This window comes from Malassezia restricta, chromosome III (assembly GCF_003290485.1).
Source record: "Malassezia restricta chromosome III, complete sequence".
Classification (NCBI taxonomy): Eukaryota; Fungi; Basidiomycota; class Malasseziomycetes; order Malasseziales; family Malasseziaceae; genus Malassezia; species Malassezia restricta.
The window spans coordinates 328275-352275 of record NC_040195.1 but is presented as its reverse complement, the minus strand read 5'-3'; the positions used below and the strand labels follow the sequence as shown (position 1 = coordinate 352275).

General features: G+C 47.5%; 10 protein-coding genes across 10 annotated transcripts; 4 read left to right on the top strand and 6 right to left on the bottom strand.

The window, feature by feature from the left end:
* Positions 1-3: 3 nt before the first annotated feature.
* Positions 4-2958, top strand: MRET_1811 (DEAD/DEAH box helicase; the record flags this gene model as incomplete). Its single annotated transcript, XM_027628438.1, has 1 exon — positions 4-2958. One exon carries the CDS (start codon positions 4-6, stop codon positions 2956-2958), a length of 2955 nt encoding a protein of 984 aa, XP_027484575.1.
* On the bottom strand, positions 2959-3642 carry MRET_1810 (uncharacterized protein; the record flags this gene model as incomplete). The annotated part of the gene is made up of 1 exon (XM_027628437.1): positions 2959-3642. One exon carries the CDS (start codon positions 3640-3642, stop codon positions 2959-2961), a length of 684 nt encoding a protein of 227 aa, XP_027484576.1.
* Positions 3643-3746: 104 nt separating this feature from the next.
* MRET_1809 (malate dehydrogenase) lies at positions 3747-5549 on the bottom strand (the record flags this gene model as incomplete). Its single annotated transcript, XM_027628436.1, has 1 exon — positions 3747-5549. One exon carries the CDS (start codon positions 5547-5549, stop codon positions 3747-3749), a length of 1803 nt encoding a protein of 600 aa, XP_027484636.1.
* A 179-nt stretch (positions 5550-5728) lies between these two features.
* MRET_1808 (malate dehydrogenase) lies at positions 5729-6810 on the top strand (the record flags this gene model as incomplete). Its single annotated transcript, XM_027628435.1, has 2 exons — positions 5729-5863; positions 5905-6810. 2 exons carry the CDS (start codon positions 5729-5731, stop codon positions 6808-6810), a joined length of 1041 nt encoding a protein of 346 aa, XP_027484635.1.
* An 888-nt stretch (positions 6811-7698) lies between these two features.
* MRET_1807 (sentrin-specific protease 7) lies at positions 7699-9579 on the bottom strand (the record flags this gene model as incomplete). The annotated part of the gene is made up of 1 exon (XM_027628434.1): positions 7699-9579. The coding sequence occupies one exon, from the start codon at positions 9577-9579 to the stop codon at positions 7699-7701; it is 1881 nt and encodes a 626-aa protein (XP_027484632.1).
* Positions 9580-9676: 97 nt separating this feature from the next.
* Positions 9677-12178, bottom strand: MRET_1806 (HD family hydrolase; the record flags this gene model as incomplete). Its single annotated transcript, XM_027628433.1, has 2 exons — positions 9677-12022; positions 12053-12178. 2 exons carry the CDS (start codon positions 12176-12178, stop codon positions 9677-9679), a joined length of 2472 nt encoding a protein of 823 aa, XP_027484631.1.
* A 1519-nt stretch (positions 12179-13697) lies between these two features.
* Positions 13698-15872, top strand: MRET_1805 (mitochondrial Rho GTPase 1; the record flags this gene model as incomplete). The annotated part of the gene is made up of 1 exon (XM_027628432.1): positions 13698-15872. One exon carries the CDS (start codon positions 13698-13700, stop codon positions 15870-15872), a length of 2175 nt encoding a protein of 724 aa, XP_027484634.1.
* A 47-nt stretch (positions 15873-15919) lies between these two features.
* Positions 15920-18183, bottom strand: MRET_1804 (uncharacterized protein; the record flags this gene model as incomplete). The annotated part of the gene is made up of 2 exons (XM_027628431.1): positions 15920-18039; positions 18072-18183. The coding sequence occupies 2 exons, from the start codon at positions 18181-18183 to the stop codon at positions 15920-15922; spliced, it is 2232 nt and encodes a 743-aa protein (XP_027484633.1).
* A 276-nt stretch (positions 18184-18459) lies between these two features.
* On the bottom strand, positions 18460-21570 carry MRET_1803 (ubiquitin-protein ligase E3 C; the record flags this gene model as incomplete). The annotated part of the gene is made up of 1 exon (XM_027628430.1): positions 18460-21570. The coding sequence occupies one exon, from the start codon at positions 21568-21570 to the stop codon at positions 18460-18462; it is 3111 nt and encodes a 1036-aa protein (XP_027484628.1).
* A 149-nt stretch (positions 21571-21719) lies between these two features.
* MRET_1802 (ATP-dependent RNA helicase DHX33) lies at positions 21720-23969 on the top strand (the record flags this gene model as incomplete). The annotated part of the gene is made up of 1 exon (XM_027628429.1): positions 21720-23969. The coding sequence occupies one exon, from the start codon at positions 21720-21722 to the stop codon at positions 23967-23969; it is 2250 nt and encodes a 749-aa protein (XP_027484627.1).
* Positions 23970-24001: the final 32 nt, after the last annotated feature.

The following is a 24001-nucleotide window of genomic DNA, read 5'->3' as shown; positions in this document are numbered from 1 at the left end:
TCGATGACAAAGCGGCCTCTCGAGACGTCTGACTTGGCCAAGATTAAGGCCTTGTGCCCCCAATTAGTTCACTTTGGCTACGTGCAAAGCTTAAGGTTGCAAGAGGCGCAATCTTCTAAACGACGTCGTCGCGAAGATGCATACCAGCCGCAGCGTCCTATGGATGACTACATTCTCACATTCGAATTTCTTGATCGTGATAATTCTTCCGATAAAGCGACATCAAGGCGCTATGTGGCATCATCAAAGCCTCGACAGGAAGCTGCCCAGGAACTTATTTCACGACGCACGAACACCTTTGCTAGAGCCATGCAGGGTTGGGTAGATCAACACTGTCAAAACGACCCTGTGGAATGTTTGCACAGTAAAAGTCAATCTTTTATGCCTACACCCCCAAAAAAGAACATACCACCTACTTGCACGCGATCTAGCATAAAAAGCATTCTTGAAACAATATCACACGTTTCCTGGTGGCGGGATCAAATTGTTCCAGGTGGTAGGAGAACATTCCCTGCCAAGTTAGCCCAGTTTGCACAAACAGAACCACCCCTTGATCAAGAAATGATGGATGCTCTCCAAGATACTCACGGGATCCAGCAGCTATATTCGCACCAGGCAGCTGCATTGACGCATATCCAGCGTGGTAAGCATGTTGTCGTAAGTACAAGCACATCATCGGGCAAATCACTCGTGTATCAAGTGCCCATTGCCCATGCGCTAGCTCAAGATCCAAATGCTACAGCTCTCTGCATTTTTCCCACGAAGGCACTCACGCAGGACCAGCTGAGCTCTCTCTCCCGTCTCTTGCGCCACCATAATGGCATTAAGGATGCAGAAGCATATACATATGATGGAGATACTCCGGCTGATGAGCGCGGTAGCATTCGAACTCGTGCGCGTGTCCTTTTTACGAATCCAGACATGCTACATCAAGCCATTTTACCCCATGAAGAAAAATGGCGTCGATTCTTGAAAGGATTGCGTGTAGTGGTGTTAGATGAGCTGCATGTGTACACGGGCATTTTTGGAACACACACATCGCTTATATTGCGCCGTCTACGTCGTTTGTGTGCAGCATTGGGGAATGAATTATTACAATTCGTTAGTTGCAGTGCCACCATCTCTGAGCCCAAAGAACATCTGAAACAGCTTTTAGGCATGGATGTGGGTGAGATCGAAGAAGTTGGAAACGACGGCGCCCCATGTGGACCAAAAGAATGGGTTTTGTGGAATCCGCCCCTCATTGATCCGCACGATCCAAGTCATGGTCGCATGTCCGCATACAACGAAGTATCACAGCTATTCCGGCACCTCCTATCGAATGGAGTGCGTACTATCGTTTTCGCCAAAGTCCGTCGTACTTGCGAAATTATTACTCGGAAAGTGCGTGACGATTTCTTGCATGACGGTCGCCCTGACTTAGCGCATCGTGTCCATGCATATCGCTCGGGGTATGCACCATCGGACCGGCGCCAGCTGGAATACGATATGGCACATGGTCATGTCATGGGTTTAATTGCCACTAGCGCCTTGGAGCTCGGCGTAGATATCGGTGTTCTTGATGCTGTTATTTTATTTGGTGTACCCTATTCATCGGCAAGTATGCGGCAACAAGCAGGACGAGCTGGACGTCGGCAAAAAGAGTCACTCGTTATTTTGTTGGGAGAACCATTTCCTGTGGACCAATACTACATGCGAAATCCTGAGCTGGTGTTTCAACCTCCCATGACAAAGCTCTGGATCGAACCCAGTAACGAATTGATTTTGGAAGCGCATATACGATGTGCTGCCTTCGAAATGCCTTTCTCTCCTTCTGATTCTCGCTTCTTTGGTGAGGCTGGCTGGACTATTGCACAACGGGTGTGTTTTAGTGATAAAGCTGGATATTATCAAGTCCAGGATACCGAATCGCCTGCCTTGAGCATACCTATTCGAGGAGCTCGCCAAGACACGTACCAATACATTGATGTCATGATTGGGCAACTTTTGGAAGAAGTTGAGATTGAACGTGTATACTTTGAAGCTTACGAAGGAGCTGTGTTCATACATCAGGGCATCACTTACATATGTCAGAGCGTTCATCATGACATGCGTGTTGTGTATCTCGCACGTACCCAGGTGCAATACTATACTCGTCCACGCGATCTCACAGATATCGATCCATGCGAAGTATGGCGTATGCGCACATTGAAGCATAACGACATGTACGCATATTATGGTCGTGTGGACGTGATATTTCGTGTGTGGGGCTACTTCAAAGTCGACTGGCGAGCGAATATTTTAGATACTGTCGATATTGACGCAGAGCCATTTGTACGTCCGACACATGGCGTATGGATCGATGTACCCTGGCATATTGTTGAAAAGCTCACAGAACATGATATTCTCGCGCCCGCTGCGATACATGCCGCAGAGCACGCGATACTGAACTTGACCTCGCTTTTTGTGGCAAGTTCCGCTGACGACGTTCGTACCGAGTGTAAGATATCCCTTCGAGAATTGAGTGGACACAAAACGCAACGTCTTCGCCCTTCTCGGCTAATTTTTTATGATAAGCCTGGTCAAAATGCCGGAGTTTGTGCACAGGTCTTCGAACATCTATCTTCTTTACTGCAAATGGCTTTACATGAAATGGAATCGTGTGAATGTACAGACGGATGTCCTGAATGCATTGAGGCGCCCACTTGCCGACATGGAAATTTGGTATCTTCGAAACGAGGGGCTTTGGCCGTCTTGCGCAGTTTGTTGCACCGACCTCTATTCGACAACGAAGACACTTTACCAACTCGGCAGAGTGATCTAGAGGCCCTGTCACATACGCTGTGTGAACCAGAACCTGTCCCACGGCGTAAAGGAACTCAAATCGAACATATCATTGAAGAGCCTCGCGGTGAGCATGATAAAAGGCCAAACTGCATGGATCATGTTGGAAGCTCGTTGTTTTTTGAGGATGTATAGTTATATCCATGTTTGTTCCCGAAGATCATCTAGAAGTCGCTTCACATCGTCCCAAGCATCCCAAGATGATGTGTACAGCCATTGAATGCACGTATGTTGTGATATAGCATGTTTTTTGAAGGCTCTTTGTAAATCAGCGAGCATGATAGGAGAGCTTGACACCTTAGCCGAAGCGCATGGGATCACGACTACAACCATCTTGTCCACGACTTGTGCTAGCTGGTTAAGTCTTGCAAGATACGCGGTCATGTCGTCATTCACATCCCAGGCCACTTTCCCGTGTTTTTCAGTGAATACACATTCGACGTGGCACTGAGGCAACAATGCACGGGCTAGCATGGCCCGGCCTTGGGCTTTAGAATAGAGAAGAATTCGCTCAGAATGTAGAGGTGGCGAAACGCCATCTGGTGCATGTACAATGACATACACGTTAAACTTGCTTTCAAGAGAACGCAGGAAATTATCGATTATTTCCGGTGCATGCTTCAACTGTTCTGACCATGCATCATCGTATGCAAAAGATATACATAGTACTGGCTTTACAGCACGTCGGGTGCGTGAGGGAGAGTCTTCTTTCGAGTTTGATTTCGAAGCCCATGACCATGCAAGCGCGCCCAGGGCTATGATACTACCGGTCGCTAGAGCGGGTGCAGCCCAACGATGTCGCCGCAGAGTGCGTGACATGCTCCGTGGAGAGCAACACTTTATTGCGTGACATGTCCAGACCTAATTAAAATTTCAGCACTACGTAATCAGAAATGGTGGTAGAAACACAGAATGCAAGATAATCAGTGAGAATAGTCAGGGAGCCACATGCGGGCAGCAATCCATTTGTAGAGTTCGTCATCATTCATTGAAGCAGTCAGGCCATTATCGCGGCACAGTCCATCGCGAATTAGGATCTTGATGCAACGGAAAGCGATATAGTTGGAAATCTCACGCACACGCTCCAACCTCGGGTACAGACGGTCAGCGTCGCTTTCTTCTTTGTTCAAAGAGTCTGCCAGAGCAATGGCCGCTTCTGTGATAACATTGTCGTTTATATGCTTGGCCTGGACAAGGGCTCCAGCAAGACCAAGCGCAGGGAAAATGTAGAAGTTGTTGCCCTGGTCGGCAACTCGCGTCCTGCCCTGGAATGTCACGTCTGGGAATGGTGAACCTGCCGCAAACACGCAACGACCATCAGTGTGTGTAAGAGCTTCCTCAAAAGTACACTCTGATTTGCTTGTTGGGTTGCTCAGAGGGAAAATAATGGGGTGCTCATTGATTTCTGCCATTTTTCGCAAGACTCCTTCATTGAAGTAACCATGCACAGTGCAGAAGCCAAGGATGACCGTTGGCTTGACGTAATCAATCACATCCATGAAGTCTTTCACCTGCACATCACCATTGTCAGTGCGCGCAAAGTACTCCTTATATGGAGCGATTTTATCGCCTCGGTTCATGGTCACAAGACCCTTGGAGTCTGTCGTCCAGATGCGGAGACGCGCCTCTTCCTCAGACAATCCATTCAATGTGAAGAAAGACATGAGCTGCTTGGCCACGCCAATGGAAGCAGATCCAGCGCCAGCCATCAAGATACGGTGATCCGTAAGGTCTTTGCCAGTCTTTTTAGAAACCATCCGTGCAGCATTGACGAGACCAGCAAGAATTACAGAACCCGTGCCTTGAATGTCGTCATTGAACATAGGATACTTGTTCTTGTAGCGTTCCAAAAACAAGAACGCATGTTCGCTGCTCCAGTCTTCGAACTGGATAATCAGGTTGGGATACCGGGCATTCAGCTTCATCATGATCTCATCAACGAATTCCACAAGTTCTTCCGTGCTGGGTCGCGGACGACGCAGACCAAGATACAGAGGGTGGTTGCGCAACTCCTCGTTGTCAGTGCCAACATCGACAACAATCGGCATCGTCGACTGAGGGTGCACACCAGCACCAGCCACATACAAAGAAAGCTTGCCAATGGCTATGCCAAGACCATTCCAGCCCAAGTCACCAAGTCCTAAAATGCGCGAACCATCAGTAATAACAGCCACACGAGGGGCATCAGAGGGTCGAGGCCAGTTCCCGATACATTCTTCTACCGAGCCCTTGTCTTCGATGGAAAGCGTAAGGCCCTCTGGGCGGCGGAACATCATAGAGAACTTTTGGCAAGCTTCGCCCACAGTAGGAGTGTACACCAGGGGAATGTTCTTCATCAAGTCCGACATAATGTAGTAGTAGAACAGACGCTCATTTCTCTGGCGTACGTTGGCAAGCTCAATGTGTTTCGCAAAGTTCGTCTCCTTGAGATCAATTTGGTGCTTGATACGCTTAAATTGTTCTTCAAGCGTATGGACAGTGGGAGGCAGGAGGCCCTTTAAACCAAACTTCTTGCGCTCATCCATCGTAAATCCTGTACCCTTGTTGGAGTACAAATCACGCAAACGAGCAGCGCCACCATGCTCATTTTGCTTGATAGCATACTGCACGGAGTCATGCTCCGTATGAACGCGTCTCGGCTGCGACATGATTCTAGACGATAAACGAAATCGGGTATTCAAACTGAGGCCTTTTTTTAACCTATTCAAGGTGGCGGTAGAAGCCATCGGACCGAATGGAAGCAATGCCTCCATTCCCGTACGTCCGTGCGTTTATATCACACGAGTATTAGTCACTCGGGTGCGTTCGGCCGCTGAAAGCAAGCCGCTTACGCAAGCTGGCGGGACGGAAGTTAAGCCTTGGCCGAAGCGATCTGTCCATATCTGTCTGATCAACTACCTCCATCATGTTCGCTCGTAGTGCTCTTCGTGCTCCTACCCAGGCTATCCGCACCCCTGCCTCTTCGCGTCTCTTCTCGCAGACTGCAACAGCTAACAGGAAGGTCGCTGTGCTTGGTGCCTCGGGTGGTATTGGTCAGCCGGTATGTATATATCACTAGGAATCTTGCGCTAACACTTTCAGCTCTCGCTGCTTCTCAAGCTGAACCAGAATGTGACAGACCTCCGCCTGTACGACATCCGTCTTGCCCCGGGTGTGGCTGCTGATATCGCTCACATCAACACGCCCAGCACCTGCACGGGTTACGCTCAGGAGAACCTTGAGCAGGCTCTTGATGGCGCCGAGGTCATTTTGATCCCTGCCGGTGTGCCTCGTAAGCCTGGTATGACTCGTGACGACCTCTTCAACACAAATGCTTCGATTGTTCGTGACCTTGCTAAGGCCGCCGCTAAGGTGTCACCCAAGGCCCACATGCTCATCATCTCGAACCCTGTGAACTCGACGGTCCCTATCGTCGCTGAAGTGTTCAAGCGTGCCGGTGTCTACGACCCCAAGCGCGTGTTTGGTGTGACTTCCCTCGACATCGTGCGTGCCTCGACGTTCCTCTCGGGTATTGCTGGTTCGAAGCCTGCTGACACCAACGTGCCTGTCATTGGCGGTCACTCGGGTGTGACGATTGTGCCCCTTCTTTCGCAGGCCCAGCAGGGTTCGGCTGTGTCAGCGGGTGAGCAGTACGAAAAGCTTATCCACCGTATCCAGTTCGGTGGTGACGAGGTTGTCAAGGCCAAGGACGGTGCTGGCTCGGCCACGCTTTCGATGGCCTACGCTGGTGCCGTGTTCGCTGACGGCATCCTGCGTGCGATGAACGGTGAGAAGGGTGTCAAGCAGTGCGCCTTTGTGGAGAGCCCTCTCTTCAAGGACCAGGTCTCGTTCTTCGCTAGCCCTGTGGAACTTGGTCCTGAGGGTGTGCAGAACATCCCTGCCTTGCCTCAGATTACGGCTGAGGAGCAGAAGCTGCTGGACAACTGCCTGGTTGACCTTGCTAAGAACATCTCGAAGGGTGTTAACTGGGCTGCCGAGAACCCTTAAAGTATAAGACTATGCGTAGTGGAAATTTCTTGACTCGATAGTCGCTCTGGTAGGTTGAAATACTTTACCATCATCTTCGCATGTCGCGTTATACCGATACTTGGAGGCTCCACCGTTTATTAGTTGACTGAGCTGGATTGGGGCTTCTTAGGAAAAACATTATGCATACATCGAGCTGTTACTATCGACAATGTATCATGCTGATCAGTGTTTTGAATGAATCAGCTGCTTCTTCAGGATCAGGTATTTAATTATCATACCGAAAAAGAAACTTGATTCGTTGTGGTCTTTGATCTTTTCATCTTCATATATCTCGACATTTCATGCGTATTTCTATTAACCGTCCGCTTAATACATGGATTTGTGAATACCTCTCATTGATAGGTCGAGTGTCAATAAGTATAAGTGCGCCAAGTCATCTCGATACGTTGGATTATCCTTATCCAGTGCGATGTGGACACTTTCAGCGATGAGCCTTTATAAGGCATATTCTGCTAATTCTTTTCGCTTACATTCATCAATCCGTTTGCGATATAGCATGGCGCTTTACAATCTAGATTGAATAGTGATTTTTGGTCAATTCCTGGGCATCATCGATACTCAGATCCGCGCATCAGGAACTGTCAAAAAATTCGAACAGTTGGCCCGTGCCTGAGGCTACTTATATTCTCGGCCATCGACTTGATAGTCGGAGTAGCACGAATTTGATAATCTAGTAGCATCCAACTTTTTCGTGCTGAATATTCCCCAGCTTTCAGTGCAAGTAGCTTGAACGAGGTTTCAGGGCTATTAGAATCAACATTACCGGGATGATGTGAAGCTCTCAGGTGAAAGTATTGAATCAGCCAAAATATGTCCATTTTCGCCGAACTGGGGCATCTGGATTTTCTAAGAGGAATAATCTTTAGCCAGGTCAGTCACGATCGAGGCCCACCAGGTTCGTTTTGAAGTCACTTCTTCACTTCGCCATGCATCGTGAATAGGAACTTCTGTTTTCGAATTGCGCCTAGCAGCCAGAGAGATCTCTGTAAAAAGGACCGGATCAGAGAAAAAACGATCGAAATAGTGCAATAGATATATGCCACAGTCACTAAAGTTCGGCTGGTCAGGCACACGAACATCCACATGCAGAGGATCCCCGAGTCGTTTTAAATCCACGTCTGGTCTTACATGACCTTTATCACGCGCCTCAAGGCGCAAATAGTCTCGCAAAGCTGTTTTGACAGGACCGTGTGTGATTCCTAGACTATCAAGCACCATAACATACGATTGCTCTTCTTTGAAGTCTGAAGGATTTTGACCGACCTTGTCTCCGTGTTCTGATGCATGATTTACAGAGCAGCTTCCCAATTGGGGGCCTGAAGAGCCCGATACACCTGAGGCTGCGGGATCTTCTGTCGATGTGCGACTAGAGCGACGAATGGGTGAGCCTGCCAACGACACTGGACGCTCGTTTATTATCGCCTTAGGATTTACAATTATAGCCATATACCAATGCAAATGCTCATTGATGGGTACGACAACATACATCTTATCGAAAATGTTTACCTTGTTTGTCCATTTTCTGAGATGTTCATAAGTCTTGCTTCGATCGCGACTTTCTGTAAGTTTATGATAAAAAAACGTGTTGAATACATGGATTTGCTGTACAAGTGAGGGATTATTTTGTTTAATTCGCTCCAACAGATAACGAAGTCCAAATTCAATCATCGTGTCATTGAGGTATTCTCCTTCTTTAAGGCGTTCTAAGTCGCATTGTAGCAGCGTCACTGCAAATGGTCCAGAGGTAGGGTATCGAAGAATAGGTTTCGTCTGTTTGGCTTCTTTAAGCGATTGTTCGGATCTTACCCGAGCACGAGTTTGATGGACAAAAGATGAGTCTTCTACTGCAGGAGCCATTGAACTAGTGATTTCTCGTTTTTCACCGATCACGATAGGGGTGGGTTTTCGTGGCGCTTGTCTCGACTGGCTCATTCCAGATATATGAAACGGCTTAGTGTTCGATCGTATCGCGTCATTATACAAAGAACAACATGCTCTCTCGTTCAAAATTTCTGCAGAAAAGCAGGAATTTAATCTTTCATACAAAGCAGGCCATTTTGGATCATTGGGCTGCACAAAGACCAATAATGCATGTGTGTCCAAATGTATTTCACCACACAACGACGCGATACTACGCGCACTAGTGCCTTTTGTTGATACATGCAATGCCAATAAAGCATGTTCTGTTCCACCCAATTGTATTGCTTGAATATCACGAAGTGATACCTTTGCACATTCTGTCAAGTCGTGTAAAAGAGCCATGTGGGACTGAAAGCAAACAAGCTCCAGGCCGCTTGAGGTAGAGCCATAGGAGTTTGAAACGAACAAAGCTCGCAATTTGACACAAATGCTTACAACTGAATCTGTTTTTTGAATCGTTGGGGCACGTTTCGGCAACTTTCCACGCATACGCTCGTGTAGACCTGGCCGGGGTGTCAGAAAGTCAATTTCGTCATGACTATCATCAGCGCTGTGCATCAAACGTCTCCATTTCGCTGATTGAGATTCAGAGAATTCATTATTCGTGCGTTTCTCTTTTCCTGATTGCGTGGGACTTTTATAGAAAGACGCGGGAGATATAGGCAATCGATATGGCGAGGCCGTCAACGGACTCCGTGAGGGACGCGCAGGCTTTTTTTGTGCTTCTTCACTCCCAGACGAGTTTGCAACCATGCTTTGTTGTACGTATGCTGCACGTCTATCAGAGTGTAGGTTTTTTCGCTCCATTTAGAGATGCAGAGGTTGAACTACTGCTTAGTGGTTGTGCAGGACTAACAATAATGAAATTCCACGGTGATATGCCTCCACTAAAAGACTTTCATAGCTATGCATTCGCCGCGACATAAGCTTTATCGTAATCGATACCTCGGCCCTTCCAAAGTGTGCGGCGCTTTTGAAGCAGTGCTGTAAGCCATCTTTTAATTTGCGGGTGCTGAATTTTCGGTGCAGCTCCATTCCAAAATTGCTGGAGATCTTCAATATTGTGTGTCTTCTCATACTCATAAGCCTGTAGACACAGTTCAAAACAGTCTAAGTCCTTCACAAGCTTAGACTCGAGTGACTGACGCTCTTCATATTCAAACCACAGCTGGAATATTGTGTTCGATGCATCTGTATCACCAAGGAGATCATAAGTGAGAAATTGAATCGCATCAAGTTCACGACGTGTCTTCTCATCCTTGTCAACTTTACAATGTGGTGTCAAATCACCAACGCGTGCTTCGGCCAAATCATGTATAAGTGCCATCATAACACACTTTTTTACATCGACTTTGTCTTCCTTCAGCAAAATCGCCATTATTGCCATGCGATACATGTGGTCAGAAATCGATTCAGGCTCAGGTACCCTATGATGATACCAGCCTGTCCGCTTACAGATCTTCAGATTCTGCAGGTGGTGCATAAAATACAAGACTTTAGTTAGCTCAGCATCATCGGGGGTTGGTGAATCTAGTATAGTCGAAAGAGCGTGCGGAGCCGCTTCTTCCAATGGCTCGAATTGTAAACTCCGACTAGGTGCTAGCGGAACCGGCGGCAGATCCTCTGTGATAGCCATATTTGATGCTCTGCTTGGCTTTTTTGTTTGAGCTGATGACCGAGACGATGTCACATTAAAACCCACAGTACGTTTCGCTGAAGATGAGGATGGCGAGTTTTTTTCGCGCAGAGCCTGCAGCAACGATGGCACCATGCGATTTTCGTTGCATGGCAAGCTTGTCTTTGGCTCATGGTCGATGCTTTCCATGATTTCCTTATCCTTATTATTGTGAACAGGAATCATAGCTAAGCTAGGTAGTGACAATGCTAAAGTCTTGGTGTCCTTCAAAGGTGCGTGCTTGTGCGTGTTCTTGAACATTAATGCAAAATGTTTGTCTCGATGTGACGGTGCGTTAGCAAGGGCAGCACCAGCCAAAACAAGTTCTTCGTCGTGTTCATGTGATTGCCGCATAAAATTAGGCCTATTACTACGCCCAAATTGTTGTGGTCCAACTGTTTCATATCTTTGGACATCATAAACACTCTTCCCTGTAGGCGAGTTGTCAAGTGGTAATGCGATATTATTAGGTTTCCGTTCAGCAAGAGTCATGGCGGAAAACGAAGTAGCAATACCACTACTCAAAAGCTCAGAGACTTTTTCAGTGCGGTTTTGATGTTCATTCATGACGGACAATTTTGATCCAGAGTTTCTGCGATTCGTGACAGGGTTAGGGTTACCAGTCTTTATGTCTTCGTCCGTTTGAAAAATTTGATCTTCATTTGTGAACTTGAAATCCTCTTCCTCTGGCACATTTTCTTTTTCAAGCGCCTGTTTGCACAAGTCAGGCGGAGGCGATCGTGGAAGTTGAGATTCACGTGTCGCCGAAGTTACTGGCTCCAGCTCTTCGAACGTCAAGGGTTTTCTTAGCGGGGCCGACAGCGTTGCACTATCAAATCGCGCGAGTGACGCTCCTAACTCACTTTTTGAAGAATGCGCATCATTTACTTCCCCAACAAATCGCTTTGAAAACAAACCGCTGTCTGCTTTCTTTTCGGAGAATGATGCCGTCGATTCAGTCTTGTTTGTCTTGTTTGCATAAATGCTCTTAGCTAGAATGTGCAAGTCCATCCGCGTTCTCTGAACGGTTTCAAACCATTCTTCCTGCTTTTTGCGCAAAATGAAAGCCATGTCTGCCGCAATTTTTAATCTGGCGTGCTCCAGAAGTTGCCAGGCGTGTTCGTCAACGGATTCTGTTGAGGCGTTCGAAGTAGTCAATAGCTCTGTGTTGTCAAAAGAGGTGCGTGGTATAGGAGTGAAAAATGATACGACATCTTTGGAATCTTTAATGTAAGGAAAAGTAATAGGTTGAGACTGACGGCAATCATCTGAGCGAGGTAGAACCACATGAAATACACGAGAGTATGAAGAATCCTGTTTTCTTTCGTCGATAAGATTCCCAGAAATGCATTCTCTCGTCAAAAAAACTTGATGATTCTTGGGAATGAAGTTTTTCTGCATCCTTTCGACTTTCGCTCCTTCTTCCTTTTTGAAAGCGGGAGGCGTACTCGACTCTTGCATAGTGTATACGAGCTCATGACACAAGTTACACCTAATAGCAACATCAGATTCAGTGTGACTTAGTGTCACGCCTCTCAATGAGACAGATTCACGAGATACAAGTGGTGGGATAGACTATCATGTTAGTGAAATCACGTCACGTACAAGCCTCAAGCCATTTTTCTGATCTAGTAAGACCTTAGTAGGCGATGTCTCTGCCTTTTCATTCAAAGCAATACCGTGCAAGCGCACATTTAAACAAGGGCATGCCCATACGCTCTGACTGGGCATCGGACCCAAATCAGTCATTGATGCCTCTAACAGTGAAACGAGGTCGTGTCGAAACCTTGCAACAAAATTTCACAGTTGCGATCGGGACGCGATCGGGCTAAAAAGTGACTCGTAGATTACAGATGCATCGCTCACAGATAAGGTTAAGAAACATGCATATATCGGTTTCAATGACGTTATTTGTATCACTTACCCTGTCAAAGGGCACGACTATGCAGCTATTTTAGACGATACATGCGGAACTAACTACGGATGAGAATGCATCAAATGCCATGGCTAGCTCATTATAAGTCCGAACATTAGGTGCTACAAAATCAACGGTCATGTGTAGATTGACCTGCTGACCAGCCGTCAGAAGGTCATTTGACCATGCCGCACCACTTCAAGATGCCATAGAGTCCTGTAATGTCGCCTAGACTGTATTCTCTGCGAAAGTCCAGCTCTTTCAGCCAGCCACAGAAACGCTTGAATGTCTTATAAACATCGATATCGTGCTTTGATAAGATTAGCCACTCAGCGGTCCACTTTGCCTGCACGGCTCCAAGCATCCGAAACTCCTGCGAAGATTGAACTGTTACATGAAGCTGCTTTACTTGTGCTCCGTCGACAACGATCCAGACCTTTCATAATAATTTTAAAGCATTACAGCGCACCGCATGTGAAAGCAAATTCGGTCGTACTTCTCCCATACCGATATAAACGACTCTTGTCGAAAAGGCATTCATTTTCCAATAATAGATGCTGAGAATGAGGTAGGATCTATGCTTTTTCGTCGCTTTTCCAAAGTACAACAAGCAGCATCGCGCCTAACGCTCCATCCAACACATAGTCGAAAATATGCAGCTCAAGTTTTGGTTTGAAAGGGTGCAAGAAGTCGCGCTTCAAGTACGATACTGGGCGCAACGCAGGATCTAACATTGGTTGCGAGTAATACATTCTAATCATCAGTAAATATGGTGGCAAATTTAGCTGCGACATTTTGCATAAAAGAGTGCATCTTCAACAAACATTTCTCTTGAATACTGGATAAACTTGGTACCATTGCAGGAAAACACCAGTTGGCTTAATATTGTCGCAGCGTGGAACAAGATGATGCTTTGTGATATAAGTTGTTGGAAGATCGTAGCATTTGCAGGAAAAAAAGAAACCCAATGCATGAAGTATGCAACATATTTATGACTGCACCCAACATGATGGCCGCTTAGGTAGGGTGAGACTCGTGCGGACAAGGAAAGCGCTCGTGCGGGATGCCTTGTGAGATGCAACGAAGAGAGTGCTCATGTGATCTATGTCAATTTCCATCATTGAGTGCGGCAGATGACATCGCATGCTCAGACAGGGCGTCTCTCTATGGACGTCGGCGCATCAACAGGGATGTAGCTAGAAACCAGGAACAGACCCAGCATTTCCAGGTGCCTTAGCACGCCAATGATAGAGGTGTGTATCCATCATAATTCCACATTCACTAGGCGGCCATAGCGAGACGAACAATTTTAACACTTTTTCTTAGTCAAACGTCATGCTGCACTCGGCCCACGCCGAGATCCGGATTGTGTTGGTCGGTGATGTCGGCGTTGGAAAATCATCACTTATCATGGCGTTATTAAAAGAAGGTTTCGTCGAGGACGTGCAAACCGTCGTACCGGAAGTCACGCTGCCATCTGAAGCCTCGCCGGCAGGTGTGACGACCAAAATTCTAGATACAGGCTCTGGTTTTGCATATCAGGAGCGATTGGAGACGGAGTTACGTCGTGCGAATGTGGTGGTTTTGGTGTACAGTGTGACTGATCAGGAGTCGTTTGAGCGCATCACGTCGTATTGGCTGCCCATGATGCGCTCGCTTGGCATCAATGTGCCAGTGATTCTGGTCGGCAATAAGGTTGATCATCGCCCTTCAGATATTGAAGAAGATGCGCTGGAAGATGAAATTGCACCTGTTATGGCTGAATTCAAGGAGGTCGAAACATGCATTGAGTGTAGTGCGAGTCTTTCACTCAATGTTGGCGAAATTTTCTTCTACGCTCAAAAAGCTGTGTTGTACCCCACAGCACCACTGTATGATTCACGCTCACACACTTTAAAACCAGCTTGTATTGATGCTTTGCGCAATATTTTTCATCTCTGCGACGCTGACAAAGATGGCGTGCTGAGCGACGAGGAAATCAACAATTTTCAGTATGAATGTTTTGATGCTCCGCTTCAACTCCAAGAGCTCTTAGGTATCAAGCAACTTGTCATGGAAGGTTCTACTCCGTATGATTCTGCGCATCTTCGTAACGATGGCCTCACTCTAGCCGGCTTCTTGTACCTCCATACGCTATTTATCCAACGTGGCCGTCTTGAGACGACATGGACCGTACTATGGTCATTTGGATACGGCATGGACTTAACCTTGTCCAACACGTATGTGTATCCTCGTTTTGATGTACCGAGCGGTATGAACGTGGAATTATCCCCTCTTGGATACCAGTTCTTTACTGAGGTATTCAAAGCACATGATAAAGACCATGACGGTGCACTGAATCCCCATGAGCTCGAACAATTGTTCCAAACCGCACCAGGTGGGCAGCATCCGTGGGGATCATTGAACTTCCCGTCTGGAACTGTTACAGATGAGTCAGGTGCTGTGACACTTCAAGGGTGGCTTGCACAATGGAGCATGACAACGCTTCTTGAGCCACGCACAACTCTTGCATACCTTGCTTACCTCGGGTATCCGCTCTTTGCACATGGTATCAGGGCACATGGCACACCATCCTCTTCTGGCATGTCAACACCGTCTTGCGCGAGTGCTGCACCTGCTTCATATGCTTGGCTGGATGGAACAGCTGTAGGCGTGCTGTCTGGAAGTCAAGCTCGATTCGTGCCCACGACATCTGCTCTGAAGCTTGTCCGTCCACGTAGGCCAAGCGAACGTCGGCGCTCAAATACTGAACAATGCAGCGTATTCCTTGCACTCGTTTTGGGTGCTCATGGAAGCGGAAAAACCGCATTACTTCGTAATCTCGTTGGAAAACCTTTTCAGGGCAAATATACTCCAACGCACCGACTTCAACGTGCTGTAGCTGCCGTTGAACAAGGTGGTGCTGAACGGTACCTGGTCCTCCAGGAATATGGTGCACACAATGAAGCTGAGGCATTGCGGAAACCATCGAAGCTGAATAACGTGAATGTCATCGTGTTCGTGTACGACTCTAGTGACACAAATTCGTTTTCGTACATTTCGAACCTAAGGCAACAATACCCCTACCTCGCCTCATTTCCAACGCTATTTGTCGCAACAAAGTCTGACCTTGACCTTGCGCGACAACGGCATGAGGTTCAGCCGGATATGTACTGCCGCAAGCTTGGGCTCAATATACCGCACCTCGGAGCTGGACCGTTGAATGTCAGCGCCTATCTGGATGAGATGGCTCAGCTGTACAATATCCTTCTTAGCATTGCCATGGATTCTCGTGGTGCTGTTCCAGCGCACAGTGGCTCGCTGAGTCCTGTACGTTTCCGTTGGCGCATTATGGCGCTATGGTTCGCCGCTGCTACTGGATCCACGGCTTTGCTTTGGGCTATGTGTCGCATGCTTTCCCCTCGCACAGGCTCAAGTCTTGTTGGCTCTTCGCGCGTACCGTGGAACCTATGGTGGAAAGGCACAAGTAGCGGGGCTTCGAGCTCAGCCACACTTCGAATGGACCTGTGATCTCATCACCAATCCTGTATCAATAGCTACCATAACTTCACCTCTATTCACCATCCTTTATGATGGAATGATCCTTCATCATCATGTGGCCGGAAGTGCTCCAGATGCAGAACGCTCGTTGATCTGCGCTGAGGATGTGCGGTTGCATTAGTCGAAGATTCTGCTTTCGACTTCATACATCTGTCTTTCAGACCCAGCATACGTTCGCGCGACTCGCGCTGCCAGATGAGATTATCGCGTACACTTTGTGAGAGCTCATCATGAAGCAAGGCTTGTTGCGGATTATTTGCGACTTGTGGCAATACTTGCGACATACGCTTAGGGGACAAGGTCTTGTCCATCGGACCTGATTCCATAGAGGGTTGCGGTACTCGCTTAACACGCGGGGCCTGATAATCGTCTGCCCTTACACCAAGCGAAAGGCCGTCATCATTCTCTTCATCGGCTGTAGACATACACTGAGGCGATTCGGAGCGCGTGATCGGTGTCATCAAATTACCGATAGCGCTGTATGAACGCACAAGAGATGAGATTTTTTTGTGATCCGTTTCTGACGATCCACGCTGCGCAATGGCCGAAAGACGCGTCAAGGCCAAATTGCTTTTCGCGCGTTGAGGACCCGAAGTTGCACCTGCTTCGCCATTACCTTGTTTTGTCATTGTCCGCGAGGACTCGGACGGGGTGGCGGTCACGGGAGAAGAAGGTGGACGTCCAGATGAAGTACACGAGTGTAAGGATGTTAGATTTAGCAACGGAAGAGCCAGCACACTCTTGCTGCGGTTCATGGTGTCCTTCGAAGAATGTCCAAGACATATGTTTTGATAGCTCGGTGCGCGTGGTACGCAAGTGGGCATGGATGTATGGCCTACACTGTCATTCATATCGTTTTGATCGGCTAATGCAGAATGACTTGTTTTATTAGCCGGCGTGCGCGTTCGCGCCGACAATGTGGAATCTGGATCGGACGGCTTTAGAATGGTAGAAAGAAGACCACGTGTTGCGGTTGCTTCCAAAGGAGGCACCATAGAAGATGTGGCATGCGGCAGATCCGCAAGACTCACTGAACGAATTGGCCTCTTTTTGAACATATCTTCGCGCTCGCGTTCCTCTTCTTCTGCTTTCCGTGCAAATTCAGTCTCGGAGCTGTTCTTAACTCGGGAAGTGTCGTCTTCCTCTTCACTCGACCAAGCGTCGTCATCGTCCTGTGGTGTTTCATCTTCTTCGGAATCACCACCCACCATGAACACAATTTTTCCTTTCTTTTTCGGCTTTTCACTCTTAACATCGGTATTAGTATTGTTTAAGAATATATTTGCACATCCTGCTTTTGCAATAGCGGACTTGGACTGACGAAGGCCAGGTATGTTGTCCATACTCTTGAGAGAGCGCTGTCGCCGTGAGCGGAGCTGTGGCGGCGCGAGCTGCTGTAGCTTTGTCGCAGAGCTCGAATTTTTCTCACGTTGTGAAGCATTAGTGTTTACTGATCGCTCTTGAATAGGGTCATTGGCAGAAGGCATACCTCGGGATGATATACGCTTTCCACCATCATACAACTTTCCAGACGTGAGAGCACTCGCGCGATTATTTTGCGAAGCGATTGTATCGTGGGCCTCATTCAGCTTAGATCCAAAGTTTTGCGACAGAGGCGATAAACAAGTAGAGTTGGCGCGCGAGCGAATGTGGGGAGTAATAGTCCCAGTCGTAGAAATCGGAGTGCCTGTCCCGCGGGATTCAGTCTCTTGGATTGTTTCCTCACCGTCACTGAGCTGCGCACAATATGATAGATCATGCGTATGTGACAGGGATGAAGAATCCCAACAACAATTTACATCATACGCAAGTCTCTCAAGTTCAGTGCCTTCTTCCGTTTGAGTACATCCCGAGCGAGTGAGTATGCTAAATGCGTTGTCGGCGCAAGGAATCATGGTATTCTTCCCAGCTTTGCATACATCTTCATCTTCACTCGAGACTGATTCATCAGTGGAAAGTTCCGGTTCCGACAAAGGTGCCGGCACAGCATTAAATCCGGATGTCTTGGTTTCCAAGACATCAATCTGGGTGATAGGCTCAGAGATCCTTATTTTATGCAAATGACGCGCCCATAAACGCCAAGACAAATTTTCATAGCGCTCCCCATTCTCAAGCATGTATTTACAATTCGTGAAGGCTGAGGCGTAAGTCGGGTCATCTAGAACGTACTCTTTAGTACGCAAGCCATTTCAAAGGCATCATCAGTGTCCACCTTATCTAGCCTGCCTGGAGATAACGCAAACATTGGCTCAATACATGTATCCAAATTTTTCTTCAGCATCAGTGAGGTCAACAATGGTGCATAATTCTGCGCCACGGAGGTGTGCTACCAGAGGTAGATGGGGCTGGATGGCTACAACTCGGAGCCGGTAACTTGAATCTCCGCAAAATAGCTCGTGGGAATTCAAACACATTTTGCATTCTATCGTCGATTTCATTGGCTGTAATCAATACGGCATCTAACATCGTGTCCAATCATATTTTTAGCATCATATCCCCGCATTTCGAATTCGTGGGATGAACGAAAACGTGATGCTCTTCTACCATACCAATGGGCCTATGACAAGTCGAATCCGGCACCTGAGTATATGGCATACTTTACTTTTTCAAGGCACTGTGCAGTAGAATTGTAGGCAGGTAACTTTAAAAGGTTGACACATGTGCTGGCTGTAGGTAATCGAGTGATATCATCACCTGCATGTCGAATAGCAAATTTAGGGTTTAGCTCACTAAAGCCCAGGAGTGGGGGATTGGGCGAAGACGTCACGAAACGAAGAAAAGCTTTAAGCGATGCTTGATCCAACGATGAGAGTGCTTCCCAGAAGTACTGTACAGCCATGTCTTTTTCATGGTAGCCCCCATATACCGTGTTACGACGTAAATCTTCGACATCAATCGGCGTATCAGCTCCTGTGACCAAAACACGCAATTCTTCTGTGTTGAAGAGGCGGAGCCAACGTGGATTGATCAGCTCAGTCAAACCTTGAAGAAATGCGCGAGATTGGTCTTCAATTTGTGTACTCAAACGGTACCGTGTAATCAAGTAAATATAAGAAAGACGATTTTCGCGCGTAACCGGGATATCCGTTCCCCCTGGGACAAGTTCTCTGCTAGTTCGAATGCCAAACTCATCGTCAGCCACAGTGAAATTCAAGGCAAAGTCACTTTCTACATTGCCCGAATAGTTTTTGAGTGCGATAAGTCCGCGATAAAGCTCGCTATCGAGGCTCTCCAGACTTGCTAGGTCGTCAATGTAACTTTGCTGACCCAACCACTTGCTCAGGAAAAAGTCAGCAAACTTGACGTCTACTAGTATGCCCTCATATAGCGCTTTTCCTAGTATGCGACCCATAAAAAGATACCATATGAGTTGTTCGCTTGCATGTGCGTAAGAATGCGGGTTTGGATAAAGCTCATGTATTTCATTCGAACACCACAAGCCACGGTCTGTGTCGAAGACTTCTTGAATCATAGAAACCAGAAATTCTTTAAATAAGCCGCTGCCATCAATACCGGCTTCTGGCATACCCCATTGATCCACAAACATGATTTCTAAAGGCTCTTTCAAGTTCGAACCTAGCCCGTTTAGCTGGGCGATACCATCTTCAGCCACGTGCCCACGTCGTATAGTAGCACGGTGCCGACGGGTTGGAGCGAACATATCACGCGAAATACCTAGCCTTTGAATGTCATTGCGGACAAACTGACGGAAAATTTCGACTCGAACATCGAATGGAATCACAAATGGTATGTTGTTCAAGACCTTGAGACGCGGTGTCATGAAATCACGCTTACGTTGTGAAAAAGCAGACAAAGGAGCACGATGATTCTCCCGATCTTGATCCTGCGATACAGCAAGCTCACGCTCTTCCAATACCACTGCTTGAATAAACGAAGTCAAATCGTTTTCATTTAACATGTGCCAATGCGATTCGGGAACAAAGCGGTGCCGGGAATCACGCGTATGAAGTTGTTGTAAAAGGCGCGTACAAAGCTCACGTACTTGATCCACACGCATTCGGGTTCCTGTGATATACTCTGAATCGCCTGTCATGCCCACATTATCCCAATGCATGAAAAACACCAAATTCCGCAGTAAACCACTTAGCACTACCAGCTCATCCATAGTCAGTGGGTTTCTCGTTGGCATACTCGCGTCCATACTCTCGCGTGGATAAAATTCATCGTCACCAAGAATTACCAGGCAGCGCCCATACACAATGCACATAGTAAGAAACAAGGTCCAGTCTTGCGCATACGCGGTATTTGTCAATGCATCACGCATAGCCACCACATTTGTACTCGAACTCTGTTCTTTTACAGCCATCTTTCGAGTCAAAAAACTGGATCGAATCCATCCTCGCCATAATTCACGGACTAATGAGCCAATCTGCATGGAACGAGTGCTTCCTTCCTTGTCATATGCATACAGCAGCGATATCAGCAAAGTATCCCGAACAGATACTGGCCATGCGCATAATGTAGCGATGAGAAATGTACATAATGCAGGCCGGGTGCTGTGAGCAAAGCGCGTGCTCGTTGCGAGAACAGAGCGAATGTGCTGATCTGATATCAGATTATCAATCTGTTTCTTCGTTTTAGGGTCGACGGTTGAATCGTGATCATCGAAAGTAGTCGTGGGAAGAGCATTTTGAAGTGTGGCAAGCATGTGTAAGTAATGACATACATCGGTTCCTGACTGCATGGTGTTGATTCTTCTGCTTGCGATCGTAAGGATGTTGCCTAGTAGGAACGGTGAATGAATCGGATTATGCGCCAAAACACTGTCACCGGAGACGACATCATAATAAGCACCAAGTGCTTGAACATGGATCATAATATCCAGTAAAGGAAAAGAAGATGCAAATAAACTCACTGATGAGATAGGTACACGATAAAACAAGTGTGGAAGAGTTAAGATATCACTCACAAATGACCTAATGAAGATCGATCGTGGTGATGCCGACGCACTTTCATCCAATGTTTCTGCGAATTCAGTCGTGGGTTCAGGAAAAAGTACCAAAGGGCGTAGTGACAATGCCACGCACTCTTCTGTCGCTTCCTTCGGGAATGTTAGGATGCATTGTCGAATGGCGCTATGCAGTCCAAAGCGTAGCATATATAGAGCAGCACGACGCTGTTCTTCCGTGGTATATGAGTCACTTTGTAGCCAAAGCAGGAATAGAATCATGGCTCGTGCATCTGACACATCCAAATCAGGTGTATACTGCAGCGCGAATATCATTCGTCTTGCGACCATAAAGAAAAGCACATTACATGCATGCAATTCTGGCTTGGTCCATAATGATGCCCCACACACATCGTTGGCCCATGCGGCCATTCGATGCGCATGTAGTTTAGAAGGCTGCCTACTGTGTGCCATCACCAAACAGCGGGTCAATTGAACCCAGTCTGATGGAGTCCGTTGTGAATTTTGCCACAATCTGTCAAATTCAGCTGCAAAAGTATTCCTCATTGCTTTGGAAGTAGCATAAGCTCGGTATGCGGCTTGAATACGTGTGGCGGCACTTGCGCGAAGCTTTTGGCGCCGCCGATCTTCTCGCTGAGAACGCGCATCTGCAGCTAAAGCTGATACGGGCTTCTGCACCTCACCGCTTAGATTTATTGTTCTTCGGGGTTTGGAAGATCCTGTGAAATTAAATTCCATGGTATATCACAAAAGGTGTCAACAGATGTAGGCTATCTTGTATGACGCAAGCGCTTATTCTAAATGAGCAGTCGCATTCAATGTGGAGGTATACGCATTGTGCCCACGGTCTTGGTCTCTGGCGACCTACAGCGAGTGCGGCGCTGTCAATGAATAAAGCAGAGAATGCAACGAACATGCTGCCTATTTGGGCAGGAAAAGATAAAATACTGGAAAGGATACGCGAAAATGACACAGTCGTGCTTATTGGTGAAACGGGTAGCGGTAAAACGACTCAATTGCCTCAATTTTTTTGGCAGGAGAAATTTATCGTGCCTGATGTCCCGCTGATGGTTGGCATAACGCAGCCACGTCGTGTAGCCGCCACTTCCTTGGCTAGACGTGTTGCCTCAGAAATGGGGTGTGCTGATCCAAGCACAATTAAGCCCCGCTCTAATGATACCGACAACTCTGCGTATGTTGGATACACTGTGCGTTTTGATGACCGTACCACGCGACAGACCCGTATCAAATTTTTAACGGATGGTATGCTCATACGTGAAGCTCTTGGGTCTCATACATCGAAATCAAGCGCGCCACGAAAAAAAAGTGCTCATACTTCTCTACTGAAAAAGTATAGAATCATTGTTATCGATGAAGCGCATGAGCGATCCTTGCGAACGGACATGGTATTGGGCCTCATGAAGCGGATCCAGAGTGAACGCAAAAAGTTAATAACTGAAGGCCATACGGATCTTTGCCCGCTGAAGATTGTTATCATGAGTGCCACGATCGATGCTAGCGTCTTTGCTCGATTTTTTGCTGATCCTCTTAGGGACGTCCCCATTCTATATGTGGCTGGACGGCAGCACAGTGTACGCATGTATCATACACAAGAAAGTTGTCAGGATTGGACAGACGCAGCTGTACGAACTGTGATGCAGATCCATGTTTCCAAGCCATTGGGCGACATTCTTGTATTTGCCACAGGACAAGAGGAGATCGAATCCATGGCCCAGTCTTTGCAAATGTTTGGTGCTCAACTGGAGCCTTGGTCTAAAGAGGTTGGCTTCGATGATGTTCCTGCCCTACTTATCCGACCCTTATATGCTGCGCTTGGCCCTAATGCTTCTGCTGCTGTGTTTGCAACTACCCCAAAGAATACCCGGAAAGTCGTGTTGGCTACCAATATTGCGGAAACAAGTATTACCATTCCGGGTGTTCGTTACGTGATTGACTCGGGTCTTGTGAAGGAAAAAATCTTCTCACCTCTAACAAGTATTGAGACGCTACAAGTGCTCCCAATTTCCCAGTCATCAAGTTTGCAGCGAGCAGGTCGGGCAGGCCGAGAGGCCCCTGGTGAATGCTATCGGCTTTATACGCGTGAGGCATTTCAAGCGCTGGAAACCATGCCAGTTGCAGAAATACACCGAACAGAACTTTCTGGGGCTGTTCTGCAACTCTATGCCATGCATTTAGATCCTTTCACTTTTGACTGGATTGATCCGCCTAATCAAGCCCTTCTTCAGGAAGCTGTGCTACACTTGGCCGAACTCGGAGCGATCCAGTCGCCCAAGGATGGAATTCAGCTCACGCCCCTAGGACATCAATTGGCTTCTCTGCCTGTTACCCCATCCTATGCGCGTCTCCTCTTGGCAGCTGCTGAGCGAGGCCCGCATGTTGCAAGTCAGGCCTGTGACCTAGTTTCGATCTTATCCGCTGACCGGGGCATTTTCGTCGAAACAAGTCATCCTGACAAGCGCGAACAGGCAGAAATGGCTTGGGAGGTGTTTTACGATGCTACAGGCGATCATGCCACGATGCTCAATGCATTCCGAGCTTATCTCGCCGTTTTCAATCATGCCATGACCACACACGCCTCTCCTGCAGCTGCACGCCAAGAAATCCGCATGTGGTGTCAATCGCACTATGTACATGAACGAACCATGAAAAATATTCTCGCTATTCGAAAGCAACTTTCGCGAATTTGTGCGCAGCATGGAATAGAATGCCACGCGGGTGCACCAAAGAAGCGCTTGTCTGTGTCTAGCACTGAGAGCGAGTCGTCCGAAGAGGAAGACCGAGATGCATTGGTTGTCACGAAAGGGGGATCTGAGCCTTTGACAGATATGAAAGAAAACTATTATGAGCTAATGCAGTGTCTTGGGTTGGGTCGGTTAAGTCACACGGCGCTCAGGCAGCCAGACGGGAGCTTCAGACGGGTTGCCGGAGGGCAGACCTTCAAACTGCATCCATCTTGTGTGCTGCATCCGTCCCGTCATGGATCGCGCGGTACATCCAGTGATAATGTTCAAGTAATTGTGTTTGAGGAGCTGGTGCTTACATCGCAGACCTTTGCTCGCAACGTTTCGAGAATGCAGCCAGACTGGCTCCAGTCCTGGCTCGCCCACAAGTCGTAAGGATATGCCTCCACATAGCTATTTTTCTCTAC